The sequence below is a fragment of the Anas acuta genome, chromosome 4 (assembly GCF_963932015.1).
Source record: "Anas acuta chromosome 4, bAnaAcu1.1, whole genome shotgun sequence".
Classification (NCBI taxonomy): Eukaryota; Metazoa; Chordata; class Aves; order Anseriformes; family Anatidae; genus Anas; species Anas acuta.
Window position 1 is genome coordinate 40609021 of NC_088982.1, and position 23073 is coordinate 40632093.

At 37.3% G+C, this 23073-nt stretch overlaps 1 protein-coding gene across 24 annotated transcripts in view; it reads right to left on the reverse strand.

Annotated features, from left to right (window-relative positions):
* INPP4B (inositol polyphosphate-4-phosphatase type II B) overlaps positions 1-23073 on the reverse strand; it is a 379692-nt gene that overhangs the window by 158038 nt on the left and 198581 nt on the right. For all 24 annotated transcript variants that reach the window (XR_011096138.1, XR_011096139.1, XR_011096137.1 and 21 more), the window contains 3 exons: positions 22714-22861; positions 12408-12538; positions 5118-5222 (listed from right to left, as the gene is read on the reverse strand). Coding sequence is in view for 21 of the 24 variants with exons in the window: in XM_068680804.1 (XP_068536905.1) it covers positions 5118-5222; positions 12408-12538; positions 22714-22861 (384 nt within the window). In the remaining 3 variants the exon portion in view is untranslated. The remainder of the gene's footprint in view (positions 1-5117; positions 5223-12407; positions 12539-22713; positions 22862-23073) is intronic.

Consider the following 23073-nt stretch of genomic DNA (forward strand, 5'->3'; position numbering starts at 1 on the left):
AAACACACAGATTGATGCATTTTGGAGTTAAGAAACCATCATGATGAAGTAGTCTGACTACCTGAATAATACAAGTTACAGAATTGCAGCTAATGATTACTGCATCAAGCTAATGTCTTCTGGTTGAGTGAGGGCATTTTTTTTTTTTCTTAAGTTGATTTAAAGACTTTAGGTGACAATGAATTCTTTGCATTCCCAGAGAAGTTGCTCCTGACTAGTAAAAAAAAAAAAAAATTCCATGTCATTTTTAGACTGAATTAGTTTAGTTCCTGCTTTCAGGTATGACTACCTGCTTAATGCTAAGTTGAAGAGCCCTTTTCTATCACATATATTTACTTTCTATATATGATTATAAACACAGAACAATTCTGTTATATTCAGCTGAAAAGTTACCAAAATGGGAAATAAACTATGCTATTGAAGTTCTTGCTGACATGACAAAGTGTTGTTACTCTGTGCATAATGACATGCATGACGGGTATTTTCTATGGATGTCTGCTTACCGAACTGGAGATTGAACGTCTTTTTAAAAAACAACCTCTTATTTTGTGCTTGTGATTGTCAGTACAGAAACAGAGAGTTACATCCAAAATCACAATCACTCTGTCAAAAGTTTACGTTAGCATGTGCAGAATTTCCATCTGCATTAAGCAGTACCTATGTTGTACTCACTCGAAGTATAAAAATACAGGTCAGACTGAGGCATTTTTAAGATGTTCTTCTAAAGGAAACAGGATTTTTTTAATTGAGAGAGAGAGTTGTTTTATTCATCAAGGAAGCTTTCCATGTAAATTAAAATCTCATCCTCTCCTAAAATAGAACTTTTATTGCATTCTGATGATAAATATCCCTAGAAGCAAGAACACTGTACAAATGATTCACAGCTAATGAACCACATTTTACTTCCAGAGCTGAATCTCAAAGCATATTTGCTCAAATTGATTTGAACTCTAATGAATTGGTGGCTCTTCAATTCCCACTTGAGGAGAAGCAACATAATTTCATTAGCCTCATGTGAGCCTCAAGATTCGTAAATAGCCCATTCTTTCAGGTCTTCAGTAAGTTTTATCCATAACGCATAACCTCTGGCTACTAGACCTCCAGTGCTGACAATAGTTCTATTGCTTAAAGCAACATCGGTTTGGGACTAAAATAAGAGCGAAACTCATCGGGTTAACTGGACAGTGGCATTCAGAAATGTTTCCGGATAACTCATAAAGCTATAGGAAAATGTATACAAGACTAAATCCTGCTGCTTTTGCTGACTTTGTCTTAAAAATAGTGGTGCTGTTTAGAGCTACCCCAAGGGATTTGCCCAGAAGGCAGCTTTCATTCAGCATGGGGCCTTCCCTGCACAAAGAGCAACTGTTTCAGATCCAGACATACCCAGACCAACTGAGCACCTCTTGCATGCAACAGAACAAGAAAGAGTGAGGACAGCAAAAAAGAAAACAACTGTGACCAACTGTGATGGGCACAAGGCTGTCTCTCTCTCACCTTCCAGAGCATGCTATACTGGAAAGTGCTGCAAGGCTTGGGAGGAATTCCTTGTGATGTGCTCTGCTTACACATCGATGCAGCTCCTCATGAAGGAGGAACAGTGTCAGCATGAGTGAGCTGGTACAGAAATGTTCCAGTAACTCATAACCATTACCCAAGTCAAGAACAGACTATTGCTGACTACACTCAGCAGTGGAGACAAAGCTTAAATGCAGCTGAGAGTAGTAGGAGCTGTGCCATATTGCCAGCGTGTTCCACAAAAATTAATAATTAATACAAAAGAAAGGGGGAAACGAAGGGGAGAGTGAGCCCTCCCTCAAATATTTAGTTCATAATTTCAAGGGGAAAAAGAGCATCAGAATACAAGAAAACTGAGCTTTAAATAAAACATTTCACTTTAATTATTCTGACTCAAAATAGAATCATAGAATCATAGAATATCCTGAGTTGGAAGGGACCCTTAAGGATCATCAAGTCCAACTCTTGACACCGCACAGGTCTACCCAAAAGTTCAGACCATGTGCCTAAGCGCACAGTCCAATCTCTTCTTAAATTCAGTCAGGCTCGGTGCAGTGACCACTTCCCTGGGGAGCCTGTTCCAGTGTGCAACCACTCTCTCTGTGAAGAACTTCCTCCTGATGTCAAGCCTAAACTTCCCCTGCCTCAGCTTAACCCCGTTCCCGCGGATCCTGTCGCTGGTGTTAATGGAGAAAAGGTCTCCTGCCTCTCGACACCCCCTTACGAGGGTAAATAAAAATATTTATTCACCTCCTACTTAGAGAAGTGAAACACCAACACTGGTTATACAGTTGCCAAAAACCAGTCCCTTCACCATTCAGCACTTCCTGCTCAGCACTCCTTCCTCAATAAACCAGGTGCAACATGGTGACAACCACAACAACACAGTTCCATAATCCTGAGCTCTATCCAGTTGATATAAAGAGTAGAAGGATTTTTATGCCAAGCACAGCTCAATCTAGAACTTGAATCAACCTGCTCACCTTCACAGGAGGCCATCTTTGTCTTGCGCTGGACATAGAAGCAAAATGAAAATCTCTTCATTTTAAACAAGTCTGCTTATTGTATAAACAAGGTCAAAAACAAAGCTATAGCAACATGTAAATTTAACTTCTGTAGTATGATTCACAGAGCAAAATGCAACATTTATCAAATGGATAGGGATGAAATTATTCCATAAAGAAACAGTTTTTTTCTCAAAGCTGTTCCTACCACAAGGTTAGACGCACAAGCATTTTCTATTTCACATCAATACCATACAGTAACCTGCATCAAAGTTCAGTAAAAACAAGCCTGTTACTGGATATGTTGAACAAAGCACATATCCGTATGTATACATATGATAGATGTGATTAAGACCTATCTCGCATCCACGGACTGAAGGTATCTGACAGCATAAGGGTCAATGACAACACTGTTGCTCATTAGTTCGTTTAATCACAATTCCTATGAATATTTGTAGGCTTTTCTATTTTTCCCATCAGTCTCCCTGTTATACTCTGGCTACCCTTTGATATATGGCAAGCAAAGCACATGTTGAGAAAGAGCAACTTGTCATCAAAGTGCTCAGAATGACAGAATGACCAGCAATTGCTACAATATCAGAACATAAGTATACATCTAATAGAAGATGTAGCCTTTTGGTGCTCATAAAATGAAACTTATTTCAATAAATTAAACAGATGGGACTTTGAGTAATAGATACAGAAATGATTTATCCAACTGAACACAAGTATATTCATCTTCATAAACTTTTTGTTATAGTTACTGAATGACAGAAGACATTACAGAAAATGATCCCCTCTTTCCAGAAGATGTAAATTCTCTACTTTCAGCACAATCAGTGAGATATTTGCATTTTGAGACTAAGCGAATGCTTATGTGACACAGGGCAGCACTGAAAAAGCCGATTTAGACACAAGCAGCACTGGGTTCATTTAGGCTTCCTATGAAATAGGATATATTAAGTTCAGAAGTCACGTTGTCCTTAGTGGACTGGGTTCATTTAGGCTTCCTACGAAATAGGATATATTAAGTTCAGAAGTCACGTTGTCCTTAGTGGAACCGTGCTACTTACATCACCTAGGCTGGTGAGCTCATCCAGGCAATCTCTGGGAGAAAATTTAATGTGCTCTACCATTATCTCTGGTGGCACAGTGAAAAAAACACCTTAGAAACAAAACAGATAAGATTGGCTTTTACACCACTATTGGCACTATGGATCACAATGAAAAATTCAGTCAACGCCCTAGAAGCGCATGAATCTTACTGAACATTGTGCAGTATGTCAGTATGAAACATGACAGTATTAGTTCTGCACTGTTACATGACAACATTTTGAACTATGCATAGGGTTACAAATGTATTTCAATGCACATATATTCTGCATTTGCTTATTTGCTTGAAGTGTCATCAAAAAAAGAGCACAAACTCCTTGGAACTTATTAATAAAGAATTCAAAAGAAATTTAGCTAACCACTCCTTAGTTTTCCGAGATCTGCAGTCAGTATCCAAAGTTTGCGGCTTCAGAAGACAAGACAGAAATTCCTTGCATAGCTGAAACATGGGACCTGATTTCTTGGTTTTCTTAGCTTCCCATCCACTTGAACAGCAGTATGTGTGGGTGCAGGTTTCAGAATTTGTAGAGAAAAGTGAGGGAAGGGTTAGCTCGTCATTTCTTTGTTTACATGATTTACTTGTAATTTTGTTTTCCAAGTTGTAAAGTTGTTCTCTAAGGACAGTACATCCTCAGTTGCTCTAGAATATTTCCAAAGCAATTTTCAAAACAGAAAGTTTGGGGTGTAGAAGCAGGTGCACAAACCTGAGAGAATGAAATCAAACCATGAAGGAAAATGGGCAGGCTCCAGACTAGGGCACAAAACAAAGACAGGAAATGTCCACTTGCAGAGCTTGTAGGGCCCATTAAAAAAAATAAAGTGAGAAATTTATACTCCTGTAGATGTTTCACTGTTTAAGTTATTAAATACCAAATTTGGAAACTTAATTTTATTAAAAAGAAAAAAGCAATCATCTAGTCATGTAAGGAGCTTTCTATATCAAGCCATACTTCAGAAATCTTAGACAATCTAATATCATACAAAATTCAGTGATTAGCAATTTAAAAAAAATGAAACAAATCTCCTTTGTTTTGTTTTTAAGTTGAAGTACTTCCTGTGAAATTATTTCAGTCTCAGCATTATTCCAAACTCATCTGCAGTCTAAATATCACATACATTTACCAAAAAAATCAACTTACTACTACTACTTTCTGTGCTTTTTTTTTCCTGAAGCATCTTTATGCCCCATTCATGAAGTTTAATAACACTGCTGCCAGTATCCTTCAAGTAAGTGAAAAGTTAAAAAAGACCAAGATTCAAGTCTCCAAACAGCATAATTTTCAGACCTACTGTTGTTGTAATGTTTCATTTGAAAACTTTATGTCCATCTGATGATGATTCTTGAAAGCAGATATGTAAGTTAAGATACTTGCATCTTAAAAAGGGCTAAAATGGGAACTGCCTCTTTCAGCTGTAAGTTTAATTGTATTTCAAAGTATGCTTTTTCATACTCAGAGGATTTCTCTGCAGAATATGCTTTACCTTTCAATCGAGGACTATGCACGTGCATTCTTTGCAAATGGAGATTTATTGGGATGAATTCCAATGTTTTTTCTCCTTTGCTACAGCTTGATTTGAAGGAAGAACCTGAAAAACAAAAGTTTAAAGAATCATTATCTTAAGCACCCAGCAGATGTTTTGTCTTTTTTTTTAATGTGAGGACAGTACTTGTACGTTAGCAGCCTTCCTTAATTTACTTTTAATGTGTAATTGTATATTAGCAGAAGAATGGTTCACTAACTGAGTCTCAGCATGTATCCATACTGCATGCAACAAAACAGCTTTTAATTCACAGAACAATCTAATTTTTTATACTAGGTGATAGACGTTTTTTTCCCTGCTGTCTGAAGTAGGTCTGCAGCCTGCTGGAAACATTGCCACAGTTAATGGGTATTATGTTTATTCTGTTCAATAAACACAGGGGTGCAGAGCTATGATGGCACTATATTTTCACTGAATAACCTTTGTTTCTTAAACAGAAATATGTTGACTGGGCTACGTACTTTTCCTAGAAAGTTTATAGTAAATTGGTTTAAGGAAAGCTGTAAATTATTATTTTTTCCTAAAGAAATCCAGCACCAGAAGAAGTACAAAGCTCCAAAAAAATCTGGCTATATACTTTAAAAGTATGAGTTTATGAGTTTACTGTATAGGAATATAATTATAAGCATATAGGAATATAATTAAAATCTGGCTAATAAAATAATTTTGGGGGAGATATTTGATAGGGCATTTGATGTGTGTGTGTATATATATATATATTTATATAAAGCAAAAGGGTGTAGATTAAGAAAGAAAGGTGATCCTACCTTCTCACTTAGGTAGCATAACTAACTTAGACCATTTTGTTAGTATCCTGTCATTTAGCCATCTGCTAAGTATTTGGACTAAAATTTCTCTGATTCAGATAGGATTCTCTCCTCTACTCCCACAGTCTCTCAAATGTTTTTTCTTCTTGTGTTATGGGGGGGAAAGTTAATTTTTTTTTTTTTTTGCAATTCTTTTTTGATTTGCTCAGTCAAAATTTGCAAGAGGTTCTCTATTGAAAGAGCCAAAAATTCCAAGACAACTGCTTCAGCCTCACAATGCAAACCATATTGCTGGACAGCACCAATGACCCCCCAGACCGAAGCTACAGAGGTATTACCAAACTTGTACAATGCCAAGCCAGGTACTTCACCTAAATAGTTGTAGGCCTGTGGAGGCTGCTGTCTAAGGTTAGCAACTTTAAGTAATAATAATTTGAATGGAGAATTAAAGCAAAGTTAATGAGAAAAGTGACTGTTAAGGAATCAATTATATTTAGATTTGATAGGAAAACTCAGGTACAGGTTGAAAAAAGGAGTAATTCAAGAGGACAAATACAAATGAGAAAACATGCAGGAAAGCACAGGATTATGAGCAGTGAACACCAAATTATGAGCAGTGAAGGGAACTTGAACTGTGTCACAAACAAAATGGGAATAGCACAGGTGAGGAGACTGGAATTATTAGGGAAGAAAACAGAATGGGGGCAGACGATTTATAAGAATTCAGCTGAGACCAGGGTCAAAGTCTGAGGGATGATAATCTGTGACAAGGAAACACTGATGGACTAAGAAGAGAGTGAGGTAAGAGAAAATTAAAAGGGACAGGCAAAAAAAAGAGTAGGAGGGAGAAGAAAAGAGCCTGCATGTCAAGGAGTACACTTCTGTCCTGAGCTGAAGTAGAACACACAAAGCACTGCCGAGTCTTGTAACTCCTCTTTTCAGGGAAGACCTGTGAAGCAAGAATCCCTTCCGCTCCAATGTCAGTAACACATGAGAAAAATCTGCTGCTATTAGTTACTCTTTTTACCCAGGTATGAGAAATCCATGCAGTGGAATTAAATATTTCCATCCACGTCTGCCAGTATCATCCATGTGATAAAACTCATTTTCAGGGTTGTGGGATGTTTTGTTTGGATGGTTGTTTTTTTCTAAATAACTGTGGTCGTTTCACTATGCTGGGCAGCTGAACTCCACCACAACCGCTCTCACTCCCACACCTCAAAGGAAAAGGGAAGAAAATGCAATGGAAACGGCTCAAGGGCTAAGATAAGAACAGGGAGATCACTCATCAGTTATTGTAATGGGCAAAACAGACTCAGCATAAAGAGATCAATATAATGTATTGCCTATCACTAGCAGGCTAGCACAGTGAGAAACTAAAAGCTAATTAAAAAACACCTTCTTTCCCTCCTGCACCCTCTTCTCCCTCCTCCCCCTGAGCAGCACAGGGGAATGGGGGCTGCGGTCAGACTCTAACACTTCATCTCCGCCACTCCCTCACAGTCCCTCTCTGCCCCAGCTCCATGTGGGGTCCCTCCCATGGGATGCCGTCCTTCTCGGACTGAGCCTGTGGGGGCTGCCTACAGGCAGCAGCTCTTCAGGAACTGCTCCCACACGGCTCTGTCCCACAGGGTCCATCCCCCAGGAGCAAACTGCTCCAGCACAGGTCCCCCACAGGCAGCAGCTCCCCCCAGACCCCCTGCTCCTGCGTGGGCTCCTCTCCACGGGCTGCAGCTCCGGCCCGGGGCCTGCTCCTGTGGGGGCTCTCCATGGGCCGCAGCCTCCTCCAGGCCACATCCACCTGCTCCACCGGGGGCTCCTCCACCCATGGGGGGGCTGCAGTGTGGAGATCTGCTCCATGGGGGACCCATGGGCTGCAGGGGGACAGCCTGCTCCACCGGGGGCCTCTCCCTGCACAGCCCGCAGGGGAACTGCTGCTGCCTGCCTGCAGCACCTCATGCTGCACTCACCTGGGGGCTGCAGGGCTGGTTCTCCGCTCTCCCATCTGCTGTTGCACAGCAGTTGTTTCCCTTTCTTCAACCTGCTCTCCCAGAGGCCCAACCAGCATCATTCCCTAGTTCAGCTCTGGACAGCAGCAGATCGCTTCTGGGGCCATCTGGAGCTGGCTCTGATCTGACATGGGAAAGCTGCTGGGCTCCGCTCACAGAGACCACCTCTGCAGCCCCCTGCTATCAAACTCGTGATACATAAACCCAATACAATAACGTCTTAAGCTGTATTTCAGGCTAAGAAAACTACAATTTCTCTATTAAAATAATTATTATAATTGTTGCAAGATCAAACTCTTCAAAGTTAGAAAATACGAGCTCATAGATGTAAGCTTCCTCTGACATTCACCTTAACAGGAAACTCTGAAGTAGTTTTGAATTCCGTATCACTTACTAGCTTTTTCCAGTTCATGGAGCACTTAGGGTAGTTGATGCTTACTTCAGAAGCAGCAATTCAATATTTTGTTCCCAACTTTTACTCTAGTATCTAGATACATGTATACTGCTCAAGCCTTCCACAAAGACAGAATTATTAGTTTCTGCAGTTTCTACTGCATGAGCACTACAGTTTCTAAAGGCTTTACAAACATTTAGAGGATAAGTTTAACTGGATACATAAAATTGTTATAATTTCATCTATTCTAATCACAGAGACTAACTTAAGGTTGAGGCATTTAAGAAGCAGTGCGTTAATATGAGACGTGGAGGATCTGATTCTGCCAAATATGAAATATCATACATGTTACATTTCCGAAGCATGGCTCCCACTGACATGAATTATATACATCAGCAGTGAATACTCCTACAAAACAGCCTGTGTGTATTGCCAGACTTCCAGAAAATAAGAACAAACTAATGACTTCTGAAAAGTCTGACTTGCCTAGCGTCACATCGGAACTCTGACGGAGGCAGGCATAATATCCAATTCCCCAGAGCAATATTCAGTTGCCCTAACCTCGATCATATCTTTCTCTCTCCTTCTACAGCTGGACAAACAACAGAATTCTCATTTTGATCACTGAGAAAAAGAACACCAGGAAAAAAAATCATTTCAGGTCAAAATAAAAACAAGCAAATAACATTCTCAAAGTTCAACTCCCTTTTTTGTCTACTCTACAAAGTTGGACTTGGTGCAGATATGTTCGCTTTATGGTAATTCTCACTTGCTGTAAAATCCAACAAAGAATGAGAAATATTCATAGGGAATATCTTGCCTCCAGTTTTCAAGCAAGGCAGATCGAGTGGTTGTGCACAGGGTGTAAATGCTTGGTGGAAGTTAATCAGCATGCTACAGGACCATAATCCAGAACAAACCAATTTTCAAGTATATAATTTGTAGAAATAAACTAAAATTCAAGTTTTCTAAGATGGATTTGAACCACAATTAAATTTTTGATTGAATACATTGTAGAGAGGTAAATGAATATACAGTTAATCGAGAAGCAGACAACTCAGAGCCAACAATAAGTGTATATAAAAACATTTTTAAAATTGGGATCAAGCTGCAAACTAAGAAGTTAAACTGAAAATATTCAGTCACATATCCATTATTTTCAAGATTTGCTGAACATTATTCTCCTTCATGCCGCATTACTATTTTTTTTTTTATTACAGTACTTCAGACTGAAGAAAATTGTATGATATTATATTATGTTAAAAGAGCAGTAAAGGTTATCTCATGAGCTCAGAGGAAACCTGTACCAAAAGGTATATCTTCTCCACAGTGAGAGGACTAGAGGTTGGACTTAAAAGGTTGGACTAGATAACCTTAGAGGTTTTTTCAAACCTAAATAATTCTATGATTCTGAGATCCAAGGTCAAGATAGATGCAAAAATGACTTAAACCTCCCTCTCTCTGGCTGCAAATCTTGTAATCTAATCCCAGGCACATCTTCAACAACAGATTAACTATGTCTCTTACTTAGCTACACCTCCTTTATTCCTACTCCTCAAACACAGAAACATCTGTGACCCCAATTTCCAGGTCCCTAAGAGACTATGACACACTGGAATATCAGATAACTCCTCAAGTCAAGTTTCCCTCAATCTGGTCACCTGTCAGGGTTAACACTCTGCCTGCATTATCCTTATTTTTCACCCTTGTGTCCAGGGGGAGAAGATATCAAGTTTTCACACAAAATGAAAATTAGGGTTTTGCAAATATATACATGTATTTCACCAGCACCATAATGCTGAGGTAAAACAATGTTGTTCAAGAAATGAGATTGAGGTGTGTACCTGAGCATTGACCTCCAAATTAACTCCTCCTCATTTATGTTAAGTCTTTAAGTACAACTATTACTCTTGATAATCTTGGGTTCCCTGGTCCACTGCAGTTATCTCAAATCATGGTTAATTTAATATCATTCAATATCACCAGCCATTTTCAAAATCACTTATCACAATACAGTCCCTTGCAGGATTCAAATTTAATAGATTTAATTGTCTTTTTTTTTTTTTTTTTTAAATCTCAAAAAGTCACTTCAATATTTTGCTGAAAGTGTTAATTATTACATTGACTCCTTCACCATCTGTATTTATTTCCTTGCATATGATATTTTATGGAGTGTTTTCAAAATGTAATCAACAAAGCATTTAAAAAGATGTGTATTAGTTACAACACGGAAACATAAGGAGTGTCATACTGGATCAGGCAGTAGTCTGCCAAAATCAGAATTGGAATATTCTGATGATGGTAAACAATCATAAATACAAGAAATTACAGTTGTGCAACCAAAATGCAAATGATTACACAACAGATGAGCTTCCCTCCAGTGATCAACTGCTGCCAAAATGTTTGGTTTCAGTTAGCAGCTGTTTTTTTTTTTTTTGTTCATACACTAAAACAGGATTTCTCTTTTCCTGTGACCAAGAAAGAAATCCCAGAGCAACCTGGAATGACAAATGCCATGGTCAATCTTCTATTAGAAGATAATGTATAAAGGACAAAAGTACAGTTTTAGTGATTATTTTGGAAAAGAAGTATTTGGTTCTTGCCTACTAAAAGCAGCAGACCCATTATTAGAAAAGTGTTCAATTCTGTATAAGAAGAAATTGCTATGCATTTTAGTTGTGTGTTGGACTAAAATCTGGTTGCTTGATTTCTCAGTAAATAAAAAGGGCTTGTTTGTTTTTACAGGACTGTAAAAAGCCAGAAATAGTTAAAGTACTGCAAATTGTCCCTATTATTTGATATTTCAAAAGATGTTATCTCTTGCAAGCTTGTTATATTTGCAACACAATGCACAAAGCCCTGTTTACCTCTGGCAAGCCTGTGCCTCCATGCACAAAGCTGTGGGAGTAAGGCCCTACTGGGAGCAGCTAGTGGTGAGAATATATCAGCAGAAGGAGCATATCCAAGCAATAATGGCAGCAAAGTCACAGAGAACACATATTGAGATGGTGACTGTGAGGACTGGCATTAGAAAACTGACACCAGCAAGAAAGCAGCAACAACAAGGCCTCTGTAGTCATTCAGAACAAAAGTGTTTATTTCCTTCCAGAAAAATCTCAAAATCTACAGGGGGTTGGGGTGAAAGGCATGCTATGAACAGAAAGAAAAAATTGTTTTCTCAAAATAGTGTTATTTTTTATTCAGGAAATAATTCCAGTAGTCTCGCAAAACAGAAAAGAATTACCATATTTTTGAATGATTTGTGAACAACCAAAAGAAAAGTAATTCAAAACCAAGAAATAGTTAGTTCTGCAGACCTTTCTTGTTCTTTTTTACAAGTAAGAATTTCTACAGGAGAAAAAGATCAGCTTTCTTTTCTGCACATTTTTCACTGATGCTGTCTTATTCAACTGGCATGTAGACACTGCAATACATAACAGTCCTTGACCATAGGACCCTGACAAATATTACCCAAACAACCAACCAGTACACATCAGAATATAAGACAAAACTATCTTCATCTGAAAAAAACAAGCACAGTACATACCGCTTCCTCTGGAATTTGGACAGACTGTCCATCCTCTATAAATTGCATGCTATTCTGGCACAACCTGGCCAACGACAAATGCTACACTAAGGATACCTGGAGCATGCCACTTTTATCCTGTCTACGGTTAAATGCAGCTTAGGTTTCAAGAAAAGCTCAGAACTACCTCTGTGGTAGTTCTACTAGCTGTTTTCAGCTAGCAGATGGTACTCAGTACTAGAAAAGCAGCAAAATCAAGGGAACATGCAATTAAAACAGGCACACCCACCTTCTCAGATCTTTTGGCTGCTGCATAACTATATACTACGTTAATTGTGAAAACTTGTTGGAATGTATGAAAAAATTTTAGAAGTAAGAGTACTTCTGAATATCTCAGAAATACAACAATTAAATTATTATTTATGATTTTTTACATGTTTTATTACTGCTGAATACTTCAATACTCCAGCTTATAATTAGAATTAACTAGGTTGACTGTTAAGTGCTCCAGGAGAGGGGAGGCGAGTTTCATACCTGTATGCTTCCCAAGCTCTGCAAGAGTATCCTGATACATGCTCAGCATCTGATCACAGTGTGCAATAACACTTTTACGCATATTGTCCCAGTGAGGAGCAAGTTCTCCCAAGTCTTTAAGTTCCTGATTCCTGTACCAAAAGGCAAAAAGAGATGGCATTAATTCATTAATCTATTAACATTCACATTCAACCAAATGAATCCAATTAATCCCAAAACAGTTCGTTATAAAACATCAAAAGCACTTCCCAATTGAAGTAAAATCTTGGGTCTGTTCTCATGGCAATTGTGAAGTTTGGTGATATCAGCTCCGTTTTTCAACTTTGCAACAAAGAATGCCAAATGAGTGAATAATGCAGTAATCTGCATTCAGAATTCTTCTGGTACAAACGCAAGCCGAAATATTGTTTTTCCCCTGGAGGCAAGGTGGCTTCCAGGCTCAAAGAGCTCTGTTCACAGTAAGCAACATTTTGTGAGGAAATGCTAAGCACCATTGTAAAGTATACGAAGTTCAATCCTTCTCCAGTGACTGCAGCATAGCTGTTCTATAAACTCTACTCTTTGGATACTGTCTTATACATCATTATATTTGGATACTGTCTTACACATCAATACATATTTCTACAAATGTCAGTTTATCCAACACACTACCAGACATAACCAGTCCACCTCCCCCTCCTCCCCCCCCCACATACACATCCTTTTGTGCTATATGCACAACAAAACACAAAATAAAACAGAAAGCCACCATTTCCCTAAAACTTAATCTTCAGCCTTACAGCTGTGTTCATCAGGTCAAAACAGCAGTGTTATGGTAACCAAACATGTCACTGAAAATCCGAAAGGAAATCCTTTAGCAAATTATCAGTTTTCCTGTATGCTCTTTTGAGAGCTGACCTGAAAGAAATAGAGATCCCTCGTTTCCTGCACAAACAAGCATGGTTACCATGTTTCTGGCTTTCTGTTTTTTTTTTTCCTCACTTGAAAAGTAAATCCAACCCCAGATCCACTTAGGGTGTTCTGCTTTTAAAGAAGCTGAAATATCTCAAGCCTTCAGAGGCTTGGAATTATTTGGGAGAAAACTTATGTAAACCGACCGACTAGTTTTCCTAATGTTCTTCAAAACATCAAGCAGACTATTTCACTGCAATTCTTGGAAGTCTCAGAAAAGAATTCCAGGGGACAGGTCCTTGATATATGAAAATTACTGAAGAGGAAGAGAGGCAGGGGGGTGGGAAAAGAGGAGGGGGGAAGGGGAAGAGGAGAAAAAATAAAAAGGTGAGAAGAACACCAATGAGACTGCTGCCCAGGAACATAGCTATACTTAAAGCAACAGTTTGGACCACTAGCCAAAGATTCTCAGAATTATTTCTTAAAGAAAAAAAAACACACACACAAACCAATACATAGCTTTCCCCATCACTATTGGCTTTGCACTACAGTGAACAGTACTAGAAAAAGCTATACAGGCATAATTCTGCTCCTACCTAAGGCAACAAACAAAATTAAAAGCTAATTAAAGTATTTTGCTCAGTTCACATGTCTTTGAAAGTATCAAAATGGAAACAAACACTAGAATACATTAACTTGTTTGGAGTTTAGTAATGACATATGATCAGTTTTTCATCTCATTCGACCTAAAAGAACAGAAGCAGATGACACGGTTTAATCTTCCTCCATTAACATACCATTGATATAAACTGGCAATGGTGTAGCATAAGAATCATCAGCACTAGGAGGTCAGCCCCACCGTTTTCCATCATCGTTTTCCTTATAAATTTTCATCAGCTTAAAATGGGACACTTCACTGAGTCAAAATCTCACAGGTTCCAACTAAGAAACACCCCTCAAGATTTGGCAGAGCATAGAATCCTATTTGTTTGTAGTGAAGGTAATTTGGCCCTTAATATTTCAAATATGATCTTTAATATTTTTAGAAATGATGCTTGTTCCTGACTCAATCTAAACTTGTCTTTTCCTCCTATACAGCAGTACACTACCCTGCAGAGACTGAAGAAATACTATACAGTGAGAGCTGGGTGCATCAATGCATAACATTCAGAGCCCTCTCTTCCATGGAAAACCCAGTGCTGGGGCTCTGCTCTCCTGCCTCCATCTAAGTCCGCCCCTGGAGCTGCTGGTCCCATACTTATGCCAAGCAACAGCAGCAGCAAAAACCCCTTATCTCAGACTAAAATATCACTTGTGTACCGAAACTAGTTTAACTGGCTGACTTCAGTTACACCAAAAGCAATGGGAAGGGTAAGCTGAAATCCCACCACATTAACTTTAATGTGTTTTCAAGGAATGAAAAATCCTGCTCTTATCACTGTCGACAAGGCTTGCATTTATTTCATCTCAGAAACACACATCACTGAAGTCAAAATACAGCCGCCAGTATCTCACAAAAAATGCATCTCATCTGCAATGTTTTAATAAAACTTGCCATTTTAAACTAATCTAGAAAAAAATCAAAAATACCAGATAATAGGATTATATGGCATGTATACTATCCCTCCAAAAACAGCCCTCTTGCACATTTTACTTTTTTTTTTTTTTTTTCCAAATGCAATAATCAATCCAAGACATTTTGGATTTGGATACTATTTGTGTGCTGTGAATTCTTACTGTTTGTCACACTGCTGCGGGTGACTCAGTGCAACTCTGTTCTGAAACGTGGCTGAAAACAGAATTATCTTTTCGGTAACTAGGTTCCACCAAGAATATTTCATAGTACCAGGCTTCATTAGCATTACTGGTAATACCCCCTCCCCATAAATAAACAGAATGTATAAACACAGTATTTTGTAATAACCCATAACAGTCTATCTAAAAAGAAGTGTTTTAATAACGTTGCTGTACTTTATACCCGAACTTATTTTGCTGAAAAACTTGACATTTCAAACAGTAAATACGTGTAAAAACAACTGTGCAATAAATGGAAATCAGTATTTTTATATTGGTTCTCCATAAGGGCAAATTGGTTACTGATTCACCTTTTCAATTCAAGCATGGAATTTCAAATAATTTGTCAACAGAGCAGTAAGATCAGTGCACACTCAGTATTGTAAAACAGAGCTATTTGTCATGATCTTCCCTCATTCCAAATCCCCTCTGAAGGTCTTTCCCAGGTAATTGCACTCACCACCATGACACATCTTGTGCTTAGCATCAACTTTAGCCCTTCTTACACAATCAAATCCAAGATTTGTTTCCTACATCTTGCTGCTTAGCTCCACACACCACCTCCAAGACAGTCTTTTCTATCAGTGCCTAAAGGAAAATATCAGCCAGGACAGTCTCAACTTCCATTGTCTCCTGCCTTAACTACTTTAATATCTTCCTCTGAGACCTTGGCACAAGCTTGCTCCATTTTGTATCTAATCAGAGAGGATGTAAACAGTCTGTCCCATTCCTCCTCCTCCTCCTCCACAAATGTAAGCTAACTTATTTTTAAGCCTTTCTAGGGCACTTTCTCACATCCATTCTTTTCCTTTAGTACACAAAGTATGCCAAGCTTTCATTAAGCGCTTGCCATTATGGTTGGAAGAAGTTCCACATTTCAAAATTGCAAATCTACTTTTTTTTTTTTTTTTTTTTTTTTACTTCAAAACTTTTCTGCCATTATGGCAGAAAAATTAAATACTGGATCCTGACCTGTCGAAAGCACTCTATACTATCATGATCCTTAGTACAAAGATTAATGGTCATTGGTACTAACACAATACAATTTTAAATAGACAAAAATTTATAAGAGTAAATTATGAGACTCCTCAGGATCCCACAGCACTATTAGAGCTGTCATGTATCTTCATTTCAGGCTCCTACTTAAAACCAACAACAGCTTATATCTTCCTGATTTACAGAGCTACAATTCATGGACACCTGGCTCTTTGGGGGACTTGAGCTTTACCCAACCTTCCCCTGCTGATGGAAAGTATGGTTGTGTGGCAAGCTGCTGATACACAAGATGGTTTGGCAAGATCATTCCTTAGGTAAAAACATCTGTTCTTCTCTTTATAAACAACTGCATTGGGGCACCCAGAGATTTGTAAAGACTGCATGACATTTTTAAGACTACAAGCAATTAAATACCATTACCGTCAGAATCATAACTTAAAACTATGCAGGATTTTTGATTCCAAGCAAATGTTCAGTGAAGCCTATTGAACTTGGGGAAAAAAAAAAAAATCAATGGAAGTTTGCACACCCAAGGCTCAGATTAACATTCTACCTTTTGATTTACCAACTCAAACTTTGCTTATTGAAGGATGCAGCCGTGGGATTATAGCAAACTACTGCAAGTACCTGAAAGAGGCACAAATAATTTATTCTATTATTCATGCTGATAGTTTCTACTTAAACAGTTTGGTTTGTGAATGCACTCTAATGACCACTGTAACAGAAAAAGTCACTCTTTCTTATCACACTTCTTATCACTTTCTTGTAAGGATACAGGAACAGGATAAAGGTAACAAAGTTTTGAATACTTATCAAACGGGAGCTTTAGAGTAAATATAAACCATAAGCTTTGGGGCATGAATCAATCTCTCATAAGTAATGGAAACTTAAAAGTTTCCTTCTAAGGAAAGGAGCAAAGGAATTAGTTTTCCTAACAAATTTTACTTAAAAATGTACATATTTATGGGCAACCATTACATCTTATTGAAGAATAGAAGCAGATAAAATTACTCTCATTTTTCTTTATAACAAGTTATGGTCCCTGTGATATACAGGCAATAACCCATCAAAACAATGTAACATCCTCTCCAGAAATAAAAAAATCATAGCCTTTTTACTATATTGTTTCTAAAGCAGACAAATAATTACTAAGGAGGATTTAATCCCTTCTGGGGAAACTACCATGAAAATGAATAAAATGATACTTTTCTTTCTTTCCTGATGTTTTTCATTGAGAACCTCTCAAAAACAGAAGCTGTTTTTCCTCTTACAGAATTTCTAAAAACTGCTGTAGCTTCTAAGACCAACATGGCAGATAACTGAAAATGAGATGGTGCTTATCTATTTCATTCCTCAAACATTAGTCCAAAAAAAAAAAAAAAAACATCTTAATATTTTACAACTTGTTTTCTCCATGTATATAGGGAGTATAAACTGGGATTTGCACAGTCTTGAGAATATTTTGAACTGTCCCTGACAGCTGGAGTTTTAAAGTTCATTTTGCATCTCTATCCACTCCAGTTTTTCTTATTCAAAAGCAGAGGCAACACAACAGCTAAATTAAACCCATTCCTTTCTTTCTGCCTTGAAACTCTTTCCCTTCCTGGGATATTTTATTACCTGTGTTTGTTTCAAAGACTCAAATCTTCAAATAGCATAAGCATTTGAAGCTAGATCTATGATTTATTTTAAAAACAAAGAATAATTTTCTTGAATCGCGTGATTGCAGAGTCTCAAATTCAGTAATATTCAGTATGGCACCTATAGAATTTACATTTTACACCTAAATTCTATTTTTAGTAATTATCAATTGTGAATGGTTTTGTTTGTTTGTTTTTATTATATATTTATTTATTTTACATTTTCCTGCTGTATCAGGATATAGTAGAATCAGCTTGGGTCAAATAAAGACAATCGTTTTGCTTATATTGTAGAGCTGAAACAACATTTTACTCTGACAGTTTTTATTTATCACTTCACTTCTTTCAGCTTGGAATCATATATGTGGGAAAATTAATCATATAATTAATTGCATTATTACTCAGGCATCTAAACACTTCTGTGGGTGTTTTTTTCCCCCAACTTATTAATCAGTGTCTCATTCAAAATTAACTGTGCTGTCTTTATGACATCAGTAACGATAAAATTGTACAGGGCCTTTTTTTTTTTTTTAAATCATGTTTACACCTTAATGTCTCTGAATTTATACTCTGCATCAAGTGACATGAAAAGACAAAATTACACCGAACTTAGTGCTATTAGAAGCACAGGTTACTGGTAAGTACAAAATCTAGTTAACCACATAGAAGTTAAGATTTCTTTCAGTGAAGACAGAATTTGTATTTAAATAATTACAGCCTTGAAAACAAGGTTATTTTTACTTTGGTTTTGTATTTTTCTGTTCTTCACTACCACATTGGAGACTCAACAAGTTAGATCATTTGCTTGATACTGAATTCTTTGATTACAGGGTGTGCTGTGCACAAACAACTAGAAATTTTACCAACCAATCTCCAAGAAGCATTGCTCATTGGTACAGAATTACTTTCTGGAGTCTTAAAATCTATGTGGACTTTGCACAGAACAGCAACACAAAGTCTTCTCTAACAGGGTAGTCGGTATGTTAACATTTTATAACTTTCAGCACTGCTGAATAATAATAATGTTACCTATAGGTAACTACCACAGAACAAATGAGGAAGTATTCCTCCATTCCAACATACTACAGCTTTAAACACCCAGTGTAGAAAGTAGAGCCCAGCAAATTTGACTTCATTAAGTCTGATGAAAATTCCGCCTAGACTTCAACAGTTGCCATCATTCCCAAATTTAGTTATGAATAGTGAAATCAAGAGTACAAAGAATTATATAGTATTCACACATGAAAATAACTTCTATTCATTTATAAATGCATGGTAATAAATTGAATCATGTTGCAGGTAGGCAATTGTCCACAATCTACTCAAAAATTTAAGTTACACTTGCATTTGTACATTTATATTCCTATATGCAGCATCTGATGGTGAAAGAGATATTTTGCATCCTTTCTGATGCACAGCAGGGTAAATACCTTCACATACATGTAGTTGAACTATGTTCTACTGCTGCTTTTTTTAAATTTTTTTTTCAAGCGTTCAAAAAATTTCTTCCATGAAAAATCATGCTAGGTTTGAGTTACTGAGCATAGTAAGTGGCCTCTGAGAGAAAAATATATTGAGTTAAAATCTGAGATAAGATTTTAAAAGTCTTCAAGTGGATGCCAGATCATATTAACAGTGTCCATATAAACGTGGTGAGTTCCAACAGCTTAAAAAGTTACGATAAGTTTACTTGGTGTAGTTTTTCCACACTACATCCATCAACACAATGTTTTTGCAGTGCCATTGTTCAAAAACAAGTAATTTAAAAACTTATGTGCAAAGGTCCACAAAATCAATGCACATTGCCAATACAGAGCATTTCTGCCTGTGTCTCCATTTCTCTACAGAGGTTTTATATTAAAAGAATAGAGCAAAACATTTATCTTTCAAACAATCTAGAATTTGTCCCCATTCTGGAATGTTGCAAGGAAGAATTCAAAAAACACATTGTGAAATCTATACTAGACTGACCACAAGATAAATTGGCATGAGAAAAGGCTACTGGAGTTGGGACAGGACAGCCATTGCAGCAGGAAAGTTGGAAGGCACTTTGTACTCTGGAAAGATGGGTCAAGGGAAGTTGAGCAATTTATCCTTGAAATTTGTTTACAGGCTGTGACCACAGATGCTATCGGCCAAATTCAGCCACAAGTAGGTGAAATTTCCTTTTAGCCAAAACTGAATTTGGCCCTAAGGAACTCAAAAAGAGCTTTAGCAACAAATTTGAAAGACATGTATGGCGGGCTCTACTGTGTTTTCCTAATTCTCCTGCTATCAGAGAATCATCTAGGTTGGAAGTGACCTCTGAGATCACCTAGTCCAACCTCTGACCTAACACTAACAAGTCCTCCACTAAACCAAATCACTAAGCTCTACATCTAAACGTCTTTTAAATACCTCCAGGGATGGTGACTCAACCACTTCCCTGGGCAACCCATTCCAATGCCTAACAACCCTTTCTATGCTGATCTAGTACAACAAAAACCACATCCACAACTGCAAGCTTGGATTACACAGGCTGGAAAAAATTCTGAACGACTTATAAACTAAGGTATAAAAGATAGGTATAAAAAATGTGGACAAGATCAGTGTAGAGAAACAGGGGAAAGGACCCACTGAAAACCCTTGAAGAAGAAACATTTTTGTTGTAATGAAAAGCACCAAAGTAGATTATATGGCCCTTGTTAGAACAGTAAAAATGACCACATAACTCATTAAAACTTCCTCCAAAGAGGTTTGAAGGATTTGACAATATCTTTAATGCATGAATATCTTTAAATCTTTACTCCATCCTGAAAAACAAATATCCTCAGTGGTTACGTATTTCAGAATATCAAGTCCAAAAATGAAAAAAGTTTGGTTAACAATGAACATTGTAGTTTTATCAAGTGATAAACAATTCTAAGAGCTATGAGAAAAGAGAATTTAAATTACAATTTAAAATACAATACTGAATAGGATTAACATTGCACTTGGATATCTTTTATACGTAATTGCTTCAGACTATATTGAATCCACAATAGGAATGAAATGAAACAAGCTGAGCATAGTAAGTGGCCTCTGAGAGAAAAATATTTATTCACTGGGGAAAAAAAAAACATGCAGAGAATACTACTTCAGAAAGAAAGAACCTCAAGATGGTATACCATAAGATTTATAAGAGTTCAAGAACTAGCATAGCAATAACTTGCTTCCATTAATTTACTACTTCACAATGTAAGGAGGACACATCTTCGTAATTATTTCAGACAGCAGAGCATGTGCAAAGCTGAAGCTTCAACCTACACGCTTGTACACTGATAGGCAAATAGATGCCCTTATTCCTTCCATCTGCTTATATCCTACAAAAAGGTGTCACTCCCCTTGATCTTACCTCCTCCTTCAGACTGCCCTCCTAATCTTCTACATGGCACTGGTATCACACTGGCAGTCAGGAAAACCATGAGCACTTGCCTCAATCTTCAAGCCACTTTTACTTACGTTTCTTCCTCCAAGTTTTTCTTAATTTCAGTGAGTATTTAAAGATCATTTAACACAAATAACCAGTAACGGGTGTTGTTTTTTTTGTTTATTTCTTTTTCTTTCCTTTTAGATGAACGTTATTATTTGAAATAACAACAAGCACTGTTACTTCCATTATGGCTTTGGAGACGATAACACATTAGAAATAAAAGTGGTTAAAGTAATCCCCTAACACTTAAAAGGCATTTACCCATGGGGCAAATGAAAATTTGGGAAGTGGATGAGCTGTGTATTCAGTATAATCTATTTTTATTGCTAACTAAAAAAAAGTACACATCAGTATTTTCATACAAGATTTGGCCCATAAGCACCTAAACATGGTGTTAATGAATAAAATAAAGTATTACAATGATTCACATATGATTTTATAACCCATCATCATCACTATACAGAAGTATGTACCAGTCCACTGACTTTATCAAATGCAAGATTCTGGCCTGACAACTACTGTTGTATTGGCATAAAGAAATCACAGAGAAGCAGCAGATGGGGTGAATAAAAATAGATAGCAACTCCTACTGCAGGACCAACCACCACCATAAAGAACCCCTCCAATGTGCTGTGGAATGGGGAATGCCTGAAAACACACAGGATGACTTAGGGATCCAGAATTAGCTTACAGTGCTGCTCTTAGGCATTAGACAAGATGACAACTTAGGCAAGATTCAAGGGTAAAGAGGCAACATCTTTTACTACACCATCCAGTATCATTGGAAAAAACAGGTAAGATTTTAGGGAAGCCTTGGACCACTTGAAATACTAGCTTTTGTCCCAGCTGTATCAGCAGAACTTATTCAAAGGCAGATCACAATTTTAGTCCCTACAGTGGGCAAACAAGTTTTAGGCCACTGGTGATCCTTAGCCTCTTTTTGCCCCACACCATACATACTGTGATGATCCTAAGTCTTTCCTGATTAAAAGGCCCAACATGAGCAAAGATTTCAAAATTATATTATTTTGATACCTGATACCTTTTTCTCATGCCAAATATTGTAAATTAATTAAAAGAAAGTGATTTGTATTATCATTGCTTCTTTACTAACTATGAACATGTTCCTTTCTATTGCTTGCGTAATATTTATCAATGGTTTAAGTGCTACTAAGGCACAAAGCCAAAAATTCTACAATGCAGTTCACACTCTTGTCATGTGTTGTTTCTGTATACGATGTTAGCTTTTCAGAAAATGCTTATCGTTAACCAAATGTTGATTCTTGCACATTTCAAGTCATGACTGCATTCTAGCACAGTTCATAGCTCAGAACTTATGCACTCACACTAGAGTCTTATAAAGTTACAAGCAATCAATTCTGTTGTTCAGTTACAGCTGCAAATTCTTAACTGCAAAAGAGCACTATATTTTGCCTATTTCATTGTTTAAATTATTATTTTTTAAGCTCATCACACACTTTTTTCTAAGAAAAATAAAATATAGTATTGACTATTGCTAGTTCCTCATCCTTACCTTCTCATATCCTCCTTTATGTGCAGATTGATCAGTTCTTTAGGAACATGGAAAGAGAGAGTAGTCTCAGCCATCTGTTCACGGATCCTCATCCACTTGTTGTCAGAAGTAGGGAATCTATACAACTTACAGATAGGATTTTTTAACACTGCAAAGAAGAAAAATTATATCATTGCTTTCCTGTGTTTATATGACTGAAAATTTTTGACAACAAACTTAATCTAAAAACGATATGCTATTTCCCCCTCCAGCTTGTAGAACTACTTTTAAAACCATTAGAATTCTGTTATGTACATCAATATTTTATTTATTATCTCAGCATGCGGAGGACATATTGCTAGTACAATAGGAAATTCACAT